Genomic DNA, 11,920 nt, shown 5'->3' on the forward strand with positions numbered 1-11,920 from the left:
ATCATGGTTGGCAGCACACCACCTCTTCCTTTGTTGTTTTCCTCTAGCCACTATTAATTAGGAAAGTGACACCAGTGGTAGCAATCCAGACTCTATAGGGGGTCTTTTGTTGTATTGGGAAAGGGATGCCTTGGATGATTTCTTTTTGTCTTCTTGCACATGGAAATTAGTTCTTCCCCACAGGACTATATGGAGCCCATTTATGGCAACAAAAGAAATGTTACCATACCATTGGTGTATGGTGACATATGCTATAAGTGTGGTCTAGTGTATATGGGCTTTTAGAGAGCCCTCCTGGGTAGGAAGGACACTGTCATCTATCAAGAGGATGATGTTGAAATACACCTTGACCTATTCTACTGCCCTGGCTTAGATTCTCCTTATAAAACTAGGAGCACAGAAGACAACCTAACTTTTGATCATGTCCATATATATGGTTAGAACCTATGTACTTGAAATTGTGAACAGCTATGATGTGATACCATTGTGAAACATTAGATCCAAAGTGAGTTTTAGGTGAGGTCAGAGATTAAGCTTGGAATTTGAAGTGGGACCCTAATTCCTTAAAAAAAAAAAGTATTGTAATGACTCAGAAATAACAGAGGGAGAAGATAGACTTACCTTTTATGGCCTTGGTTTTCTGTACTGTAAAATTAGCTCTTTTATTCTTGTGTATTCTTTAGTTTATTCTAATTTGTAGAACTTCTACAATTTCTGTTTGCTATTTACCTTGAACAAGTGGATTTGTTTGTTATTTGTGATGGTGTTCATGTAGGACCTACTGCTCACTTACCTTCTAGCTCACTCTCCAGTCTGATATGACCATTGTTCATTCGTTCATTGTTTGTCCTTCGTTCTCAGAAGAGGACCATGGCATGAGGAAGGTGATGCCATGACTTGGCAAGCGAATTGGATTTAAGTGAGGGAGGGCTGTGCAAAGTCATCACCCTCACTTTCTGCTCCAAAGCCATCTGGGTCCAGTGGCAGGGTGCAGAGCGGGACAACTGGAGATGGCCCTGGATGCAGTGGGAGACCTTGCCTTTTGTTTTTTTCAATTTTCTGAGCATATCAATTTATTAAGCAATACATGCCAATTGCATAACAAATTGGAACCAGGCCTCCCCAACTTTGGCACTGGACTCTGCATACAGGGCGAGACAGATTTTTATAAATTAAAAACAATTTAATCAAATAAAGTCAATTAATAAAAAGGAAATAATAATTTGAGTAATCTGATTTCTAATTAGAGGCAAGATTAGGGACTTTCCAAGTTAGGATGGGAAAAGTAAACAGACACAATTCCCTGAATTCAAAAAAGAGGTGTCTCAAGCCCCCTGTTTATAAACAAAGGAACATGGAAACAATGGAACAGCACAGAGCCAGTTTTCAGAAAAGACATATGGGTTGCTTGAGATGTACAATTGTGAGAAAACTCCTTGCATAAATCTTTGGGTCTGATGGAGTTTCTGGTCAGCAAAACCTGGGTCCTTAGTTAAGGGTCTCTAAACAGCCGGTAGAGGTGGTCCAGCTTCCCAGTCACATATGGCTAGGTTCAAACATTACAGCAAAGTTTTCTCCCAGCTCCCTCAATTGAATAAAGTTTTTTTCACAAGACAGAATTTTGACTAGACTAGTATTTGGCAACTGAGTCAAAATGGGGGATAGACCTTGCCTTTTTAAGCTAAGGTCTTTTCCAGGTCTCAGTTTGACTGAGGTAACACCCATTCAGTGATTTAAGGCTAGGTAAGAAATGAGGCAAAGAATGGCCTCTTTTACCTAGTCAAAAAAAATCAATCTGGGAGGGGAAGACCCTCAGGGTTTCTGGCCAAAACAAAAACAATTGCTATTTATACTCACTCTCAGCCATCGGGGACCCAAACAATGACCAAGTGAGCCTTGTGCTGGGACCTATTGTTGGCCAATAAGTGAGGGAGCCAGAATGATTTGCGTTTAAGGCCTGGTCCTTAGAAATCTAGCCTGTAAACTCCAAGATATCTTGTGAGGTTTCAGAGATCAAAATTTATATTCCTTTGGTCAGAGCACCCATAGATAGGTAAGGGTATGATTCCCTATATGGACAGAGGAAGAGGAGGGAGGGAAGAAAGAGGGAGAGAGAAGGAAGGAAGGAAGGAAGTGAAGAAAGAGCTGTGTTGCCCAACTGAAAGTGGGACAGCTACCACTACTCACAGATTGTTATTTGTCCTTCATTTTCCAAGAGGATAATGACATCACGAAGGTGAAGTCATGACTTGCAAGTGAATTGAATTTGAGTGAGGGAGGGCTATGCGAAGTCACTGGCCTCACTCTTTCCTTTGGAGCCATCTCAATGAGCAATGAAAGGGTAATTATGATTAAACAGTCAATAATGATGCCCCTTGGTTAGAGATCTAGGTGCAAATCCCCTTAGATTTATCCCATGACTGCTGCTATTTAACATTGTAAGAGTGTTATTATAAAAGAATTTAGCCCCAGGTATTTTCCTCTCTGATTCAGGCAGCCTCTCCTTGGAGAAATGGTCCATAAGGAAACAGTCTTCCTAATCTCAATTTCCTAAAGATAGGGTGAGTGAGCATGCTGCATATGAATAGGTATGAGAGAGACATTAAGGAATATCATATTAATCATATCAAGAAATCAGTTCAGATTTGGAGGGAATGATTGAGGATAATAGGATTTCAGCTCAGATCTAAAGGCACCGCAAAGGTTGTCTAGCCTAACCCTTTCATCATAAAGATGAAAAAAAATGAGAGTCAAAGAGTTTAAATAGCTTGCCATTAGGGGCAGGATTTGAACCCAGGTTATCTGACTCCAGAGCTAATATTCTTTCTGCACTGAACTCTTTGTTCTATGCACTAGTTAGTTTGGAAGCTGACCAACTCTATCATGATAACTGAAATCAGCATGTCTACTTTGGTCTCTTCCAAAATTACTTTATCTTGAGGCTATATGAGAAAATGCCCTGAACCTTGAACATGGGAAAATTTATTTTCTAAAAGATATATGTCCTATAAAAGGATGATGTGAAAGCCTGTGAAGGTTAGGATGGAATCATTTTCATTTCTATTCTTCTATTTTCCAGGAGAGGATTTCTAGTCATCATGAAAGATGTTTAAAATACTCCATCAGCAACAGAGAACATACATTCCAATTCTGGGAGTCCATATGACTGAAATTAATGAATTACTAAAGTCATGGGAATTGGATGAGCTGAGCTCAGTTTGACAGAGGGCAGTACAAGAGTACAGGTCTTTGTAGTGGGGGAATTTATAGGCTTCTCATTCTGTCCCTCTGAGGAATGATCTAGATTCAGAGATTGTTTATGGTCTGTGGAGAGGAGAAATGAAATTAGGTGAGGGTGAAGGTAAAGATGAGAGACTACTGAGGGAAGATTTGCAGGAAAATGACATAAAGGGCTAATAAGCTGGCCAGTTTTGTTGGTTGGTCAATGTCACTTGATGATTTTCAGGACAATATTCTCAATCAGGTAGACATTAGGGGAGGAATTGGATAAAAGGACAGATTGATGTGAGTGGTGGGTGGAATCATAAAATTCTGAGTTAGAAGTAACAAGATAGAAATTGTCTAGTCCAGTGGTATGAAATTAAAATAGAAATGGGATCCCTGCAGGCTATGTATTGACTTGGAAAAAGACAAATTAACATTATCTGTGTTGTATTGTATTTTTATTTGTTTTGTTAAATATTTCCCAATTATACTTTAATTTGGTTCCAGCAGCATCTGGAAGTTTTTCAGGCCCACTGGTCTAGTCCAACTTCGTATTTAGTACATTAAATTGCTTTGGTTATCTCTCTTGGAAGGATCAAAGCCCATCAAGTTACTGACCTGTTGGTTTGTTCTGTATATTTCACTCTCATTTTGGGCTTTGTTGAAAAAATATTTTATTATTTTTCTCCTTCACTGTGCTTATTACTTACCATGCAACTCTGTTCATTGAGAGGGGACATAATTATGAGGAAGTGGCCCTAGTGACAACACCTTCTGGTAACTCTCCACACAGTGGTGCATGGCTTTGGAAATTGTTAGATGACTGATGAAGATAAAACTAGCTAGCATTTTATAGTGCCGTAAATTTTGCAAAGCACTTTACTTGTATCATTTCATTTAATTATCCCAATAACTCTACGAAGTAGATGTTATCATTATTCACATTTTACAAATGAGGAAACTGAGGCATGGGGAGGTTAGTTGACTTGCCCAGGGTCATAGAGTAAGTCTGGATTTGAACTTATTTCTTCCTGACTCAAGATACAACACTCTATCCATCTATCTACCTGGCTGTTTCAGTATACACATGCATGCATGCATGTGCGTGCACACTCACACACACACACTTGCACACATACACACTGACATTTAAGATAATTGCCTATGTGAGAGTTGCTTGTTTGGTTGGCAAAGATACTATGAGATAAGAAGCTATATAATAATGGCTAACATTTATAAAGCATTTTTAAGGTTTACAAAATGCTTTACAAATACCTCACTTGATCCTCACTGCAATCCTGGGAGGCAGGTATTATTTGTATTTTATTTTATCCAATATTTCCTCAATTCACAGACCGAAAAACTGAGGCAGACAGAGGTTAAATGATTTGCCTTGGTTTACACAGCCAATAAGTATCTGAGGCTGGATGTCTTCATGAACTGCAGACCCAGTGCTCTATCCACTGAACCACCCAGCTGCCTAAATGAGTTAGGCACTGCTCTTGTTGATCAATTTGTTTGGACATACTTCAGGCCCACATATGATACTTTCTGATTGCGCTCAGGGAGCAACACAAATACAAGATATAAAGGTGGAAAGGTTCTTAAAAATCATCTTTCCCAGTCCTCTTATTTTAACAATGAGGAAACTGAAGTCCTCAACTGGTTGCTATTATGTAAGAAATTCTTTTGGAGATGGTGGTGTCACGGTCGGTGTATATTGCAGGTTTCCTGTTTTGGGGGATGGGGCTCTGAAGTACTTGCCAATGCTTGGTTATCAAAAATTATTATAGGTTGTGCCACTGTGAAATTGAAATAACTGACAGGCACAAGTCACCTGTGTCCTAATGACCCTTTGGATGATGATTCCAACTCTTGACAACTTCTCCATTGGTTTTCATGATGAAGGAAGGAAATTGGGACAAATTGAGCAAAAGGTGAATTGTATTAAAGCCCTTGCTTTGATGGGGCCCCTGGTATCTTCCCACTCTAATTCATCTACTCAGCTGTCAAATTGATCTCCCTAAAAGGAAGGTCTGACCAGGTCACTCTCCTTGTCATTCAATAATCTCCAGCATCTTCCCATTACCTCTAGGGTCAAATATAAAATCTTCTGGCTTTTAAAGGTCTTCATAACCTGGCCCCGTCCTTCCTTTTCAGTTTTCTTCTACTTTACATACTTTGTGATCCAGTGACCCTGGACCCTTGCTGGCCTTCTTTCTGTTCTTTGACCATGATGCTCCATTTCCTGACTTGGAATGTTCTGACTGTCCCTGGTGCCTAGGACTGTCTCTCTCTCCTCATAGCTTTCCTAACTTCCTTCAAGTCTCACTTTAAGGGCTTAGCTTCCGCAAGAAACCTTTCCAAGTCTTTATTGCCTTCCCCTTGAGATTATTTCCAGCTTACCCTGTATATCCATCTATTTTGTACATAGCTGTATGTTGTATGTTGTCTCTACCCTTAGACTATGAGCTGCTTGAGGCTATGGACTTTTTTTTTCTTTCCTTCCTTTGTATCTTTAGTGCTTAGCACAGTGTCCAGTGCTTCATAAAAGCTAGTTGACTAACTGGCAGGGGAATTATTTAGTTGGTTTTATCCAATGGGCAGAATGTGATAAGAGTTTCATATAACTTTATTAAGGACTCAGTATTATGTCTGCTTCCAAAAACTCTTGTAGCAAAATTCAAGATCACTTGGTATTTTCTAAAATTAAACCTGTGGAGTAGTGATATTGACATTGGAGATTGCATTCTCCATGTGAATGACTTGAGACACTAAAAAGAGTCTCCAAGGACTAACTGGGCTGGGCAAATACAGCATTGGGATGCCATTTTTTTTTCCAGCTACAGGCAGACAGTAGGATGACCTTTTTACATTGCTGCTTCCTATTTTCTATTTAACAGTAAAAAAAGCCAGACACACAAAAATGAAATAGTTATTGAAAGTAAAAGTTTTTTAAAAATAGTAAAAATTCCAATGCCTTCTCATGACATAAAGGTCATCCTGGGTTCTTGAAGGCTATGACAGTGGAGTTCAAGCTCTAACAGATCTTGCCAAGCTAGAATGGATGGCTTCAAAGGGATGGAGTAGGGGTCTGTGTGTGTGTGTGTGTGTGTGTGTGTGTGTGTGTGTGTGTGTGTGTGTGTGTGTTTGCTGAGTATGTTGGGGAGGGTGTGGAGGTCTTGATGAGTAGTTACATTCAAATATCTGAAAGACTGTCATCTGAAAGTAAAAAGAGATGTGTTCTGTTTAGAGCCAGAGAACAGAATTAGGGGTGATGCCTGGAAATTACAAAAAGCTAAATTTGAGTTGGTGGAAGGAAATACTTTCAAAGGCAGAAGAGCTGATTTGGGAGGTTGTGCGTTACCCTTTGCTAGAGGTTTTCAAGCCGAAGTTGGGCATGCAGTAGAGGGAATTCTTATGCAATTATGAGTTGGATTGGAAGGCTTCTAAGGTTCTTTCCAACTTGGAGATTCTGAGGATTTGTACAAAACCAACTGCGTCTTTTGCATTTTTCTTTATCACCAGCTTGGCCAAGATCAGTCAGTCAATAAGCATTTATTTATTAAGCACGTTATTAATCTAGGCACTATGCTAAGCACTGGGGACACAAAGAAAGGCAAAAACAGTCCCTTCCCTCAAAGAGTTTACAATCTAATGGGGGAGATAATGGGCAAACAACTATGTACATTACATACAAGATATATTCAAGATAAATAAAGAGGGAAGGCATTAAAGGGGTAGGAGTATGAGAAAGTCTTCTTCCAGAAGGTGGGATTTTAGCTGAAGGAACTTGAAAGAAGCTAGAGAAGCCAGGAGAAGTAGATGAGTAAGGCAAACATTCTAGTCATAGGGGGCAACCAGTGCAGAGGCATGATGTGGGGGAGATGGAGTGTCTTGTGGGAGGAACAGTGTCCCAGGACTGCAAAGTATATGATGGAGAGTGAAGTATAAGAAGACAAGTTGAGGTTTCTTTTTTGGCCACAACAGCTCTTGAAGATCCTTTATAAAGTCATTTAAGTGATTGAACACTGCTTTAGTCAAGGAAACACCTGCATAGAGGACTTCGCAGAACCGAAGGATGTAAAATTTCTGATGAGATTGAAAGGCTTGCTAAGGGTCAGGCAAAGTCCTTGGCATAGACTAGAAAAAGCTACAAGGTGCAAAAAGGAAAGTGGCCAGAGGGGCCTTGAGGCAGCTAGATTTCTTTGTGGAGAAGGGCTTTGTAAATGGCTGGATAGAAAGAGAGACTCCTCAGATGGTGGGTACCTTCCCTACAGTTTATATTTGAAATCAGAAGCTTATGTATTATGTATCCAAGAAGGTAAAGGATAAGGTCTAGACCTGTAATTTATTTGGTATTCATTCATTAAATAAACATTTATTAAGCACCACAATGCCAGGCACTGTGCTAAGCATTGGGGATACAAAAAGAGGCAAAAGACAGTCCCCGCCCTAAAGGAGTTTACAATCTAATGGAGGAAACTACATGCAAACAAACATGTATGAAGCAAGCCATACACAATACAGGATAAATAGGAAATAATTAGCAGAGGGAAGGCACCAGAATTAAGAGAGTTTGGGGAAGGCTTCCCGTAGAAAGTGTGTCATTAGTTGGGACTTAAAGGAAGCCAGTGAGGTCAGTAGTTGGAGTGGAGGAGGAAGCATGTTCCAGTATGGGGGAACAGCTACAGAAAGTAGGAAGCTCCCTCCAGTATGAAGTGGCTGGACCTTGCCCTGAGTTTATCTTTACCTTCCCCCATCCAAGAGGCAGCATGGCTTATTGGATAGGGAGCCAGCTTTTTCAGTCAAGAAGACCTAGGTTCAAGTCCTATTTCTGACACTTATTAGCTGTGTGAGCAGGGATAAGTTATCTAATAATATGTATTGAAGGTAAAATTAAGTTTTTATTTTGGAAGGGGAGGGGAAATGGTTGAAGATCTGTACATGACTGTATGACCCCAGGCAAGTCACTTAAACACCCACTGCCAACTCTCTGAGATATAAATTGCCAAGAATGTGCCTCTTGGGTGGAGGAAGGTAAAGATAAACTCAGGGCAAGGCCTAGTCACTTCATACCAGACTTCATGTAGTCCCAGAGCTAAAATGATAGAAAAATAGCTGCTTACCTCTCCCAGAGCACAAATTGTACCTTGTGAAGCTGGGAGTAAAAAACTAAGCTGATTAGAGTTTAATTTTATTTGTTAGGGTTTACAGAGTAAGGTTACAATTTCATTTTATCTAAAATGAATCTATGATTTAATACCTGTGGCTCTTCTATGAAGTTATTTGTGAAAGGAAATTGATATTTGTAAGAGGTAACATGGTTTATTGGATAGACGGCCGACTTTGAAGTCAGGGTGACCTCAATTCTGGTTCTGCTTATGACACATCCTAGCTATGTGACATAACCTTTTAATGTTTCAGGAAACTTTCTAGGTTTCTAAGTTACAGGCAAGTTGGAGATCTGTAATGGTAGAGAGAATTTTCACATTGGGAATTACCTCGCCTGATGAAATCATAAGCTTGAACCAAAAATAAGCTACATCCATCACAGACCTCCAACTTGTTTCTTTTTATGTTATTATTAAGCAGGAGACGAATTCATCTTTAGGGTTTATAAGAGAAGAAAACCCTTAATTTTAGATATAATACTTACGTTCTTATCTTATTTATATAGAAGGGTAAGAAATAAATGGTGAATCAAAAAACAATAGATGAAGAGTATTACATCAATATATAAAACATTAACCAAGAAAACATTTCATATTTAACCTAGTGGATATGTCTTAGGGAGTGTCCTGAGGATCAGCTAGGTGAGGTGATTGTTTAAAGTCATACAGTGAGGTCTGATCTGAACCCAGGTCTTCCTGACTCATGCACTCTATCCACCACAGTTATCCCTTCCACATCGCAGCTTTCCCCATGGCAGTTTCCATATATCCCAAATCATATAAGAAATTAAATGGGAATTTTTTGGGAGTTTTGCGGAAGCCACATAGGAAAAGTGAAGGTCAGCAGATAACAAGGAGCCTGTGACCAAATACTTAACACAAATTTCACAATAAGGTATTGTAAACACCCCATAAAAAAAGAAAAAAATTTCCGATTTCTTCGTCAAAATGAAGGGAGGGCCAAAAATTTTTACAGGGATTTTCCAGATCGCTGGGGCTCTGGGTCCCTAACCCCCTCCATGTGGAAAGGATAACTGTATACCACACCCACCTCTCAGGATTATTTGAAAGCTTTTTTTTTTTTTTTTTTTTTTACGATTATTACTTAAGATTTTTATCATGAAATCACATTAATTTAACAAAAAATATTTTGCTAAGCACTACAGAAAGCTTTTCTAAAGAACCATTTCCCCTCCTCTTCCAAAATAAAAACTATCTTTACCTTCAATACATATTATTTATAAATTTTCTTTTCTTTTCTTTTTTTTTAGTAGCTTAGTACTTTCCATGTGACAGTATAGATAAAAAAAAAAATAACATGCAGAGAGCTTGAAAGGTGTGGACCCTGCTGCTTTATAATTTCATCAGCACTTCTATCAGTGCTTTTAAAATAGCCGATTAGACAGCTTCAATTTTAGATGTGAAATGAAAAGAAGGAATCTCATGCCCAGTATCTCTCTGAGCTCCTAGGGAGTGTGTCTGCCCTTAGGGAAAGCCAGATCTTATTTTATCTGTCCAATATTGCATAGCTAGACCGTAGATGTGTAGAAAGACGATGGTTTTTAGTTCCACTGCACTCAGTTGTGCAAACTTATCTTTTTAGGGCCAAAGAAGAACCCAAACCCCAGGCGACGCAGTAAGTAAACCGAGAGTGCAGTAGACTTCCTCGCCCTCTGTCCCACTCCGCTTCCCACCCCTCTGACGGTATTAGCTTAACACTAATACTTGGTAGACTGCAGCTAGTGTTGTCATCTGCTGCTTTCTCGACTGGCTTGTAAGACAGCTAGCTGCCTGTAGCTTCTTACTTCATCCACGATACTGGCTGGATGTGGTTTTTTGCTGCCTGCTTGTGGATTGGTGAAGTGTCAAACCTCTATTTCTCTCTACTCTAATTGGCTGACAGATGATCGCAGCTCACACTCCCATTGGCTGTAGCTTTCTCCCCGCCTGTCTCTTTCTCTTTCTTTTTTTTTTTTGTTGTGATTGGATAAGAAAACATTTGACCACAGAGTATTATTGATTTGGTAATTTAGTCACATTATTTGCTTATTTAAACAGGTGGTTTCCCTTTAGTGGGATCACTGAGCTGGTAAATAACGTTCTACAACCACAGCACAAACAACAAAATGAAAAGGAGTCCCAGACGTAAGTAAGCTGCTCTATGTAGACTAAATATTGTCTCTTAGTATAACACACTGTAGAGCATGTTTTTTTTAATTGCCCATTGAAAAGAATAACCTCAGGAAAGTTTCCACGTTAGACTGTGACGACCTTTGATTGACATCTGGCCCCTAGAAATTAAAAAGAAGGAACATAGGATATTAGGATTTCCAAGGTGGATAGAGATAATATATAGTCTAGTTCTCTCCTATTCCACATGAGAGAACTGAGATTGGGAAAGTAACTTCCGCAAGGTCATATAGGGTGTGTCTGAGTCCAGGTTTTCTGACTCCAAATCCAGTTTTCTTTTCTTGGCACCATGCAACAAGTTTTAAAAAATGGAAACTATGGAGGAGATAAAAAGACAGTTTTCTCTGAAATTCCTGTATAAATAGTATAAACAGTATGCACTATTGAAAATATTTCTATTTCCAGTAACAGACTCAATTATTTGTCTCATCTGAAAACTTTAAAAATTGTCTAGACCTTTGATGCTTTAATAATTTCATTTAATGATTTCTTTCATAGTCAAAACATTTATAATGTCATTGTGTGAATAATCCCTCCATCTATGCATATTGTGATCTTTCCATACCTTAGTATATGTTTTTCAAGAATTGCTACAGTTAAAAACAAGTCATCACCTGTTGGCCAACATCCTCATGATGAGCCTTTCTGAGTTTATCTAGGCTGCTCCTAGGACAAAGTATGTCCCTTAGCCTATAAATGAAGCTTATACAACAAAACCTTTAAGAGTCCATGGCCACCTCCAAACTACAATAGAGCATTGGAGTAGAACTTTGGTTCAATTTAAAAATTACTAGTCGAACTAAAAAAATATGAAAAACTAGTCATCATGAAAAATTTCTAACAAGTCTTACGCAAGGAGATGAGAACTTATGCCAAAGACAAGAACTGTTTTCCTTTAGGTATCAACAAAAGAAACTTCTTTCCTCCCCTCATGATTCTATTTTGGGAGGAGAGTACTAATCCTTCCTTCCTTCCCTCCTTCCTTCCTTCCTTCTTTCCTTCCTTCCTTCCTTCCTTCCTTCCTTCCTTCCTTCCTTCCTTCCTTCCTTCCTTCTTTTCCTTCCTTCCCTCCTTCCTTCCCTCTATCTTCCTGTCTTTGTTCTCTCTCTTTTTTCTTTCTTCCTTCTTCCCTTTCTTTCTTCCTCCTTCTTCCTCTCCCATCCTTCCTTCTTTTCCTTCCTTCCATTCTTTCTTCTCTCCCTCTGTTTCCCTCTCTCCCTCCATTTCTCCTTCTATTTCTCCCTCCCTTTCTCCCTCTCTCCTTTCTTTCTTTCTTTCTTTCTTTTTCTTTCTTTCTTTCTTTCTTTCTTTCTTTCTTTCTTTCTTTCTTT

At 39.1% G+C, this 11,920-nt stretch overlaps 1 protein-coding gene across 20 annotated transcripts in view; it reads left to right on the forward strand.

The window, feature by feature from the left end:
* RIMS2 (regulating synaptic membrane exocytosis 2) overlaps positions 1-11,920 on the forward strand; it is an 850,283-nt gene that overhangs the window by 116,102 nt on the left and 722,261 nt on the right. For 5 of the 20 annotated variants that reach the window (XM_027849901.1, XM_027849888.1, XM_027849890.1 and 2 more), the window contains exons 2-3: positions 10,003-10,035; positions 10,458-10,544. The exons of the other annotated variants lie outside the window; for them this stretch is intronic. In XM_027849901.1, coding sequence (XP_027705702.1) covers positions 10,003-10,035; positions 10,458-10,544 — 120 coding nt within the window. The remainder of the gene's footprint in view (positions 1-10,002; positions 10,036-10,457; positions 10,545-11,920) is intronic. 20 annotated transcript variants of the gene reach the window in all.

The sequence above is a fragment of the Vombatus ursinus genome, unplaced genomic scaffold (genome assembly GCF_900497805.2).
Source record: "Vombatus ursinus unplaced genomic scaffold, bare-nosed wombat genome assembly UNPS02008961.1, whole genome shotgun sequence".
Taxonomy (NCBI): Eukaryota; Metazoa; Chordata; class Mammalia; order Diprotodontia; family Vombatidae; genus Vombatus; species Vombatus ursinus.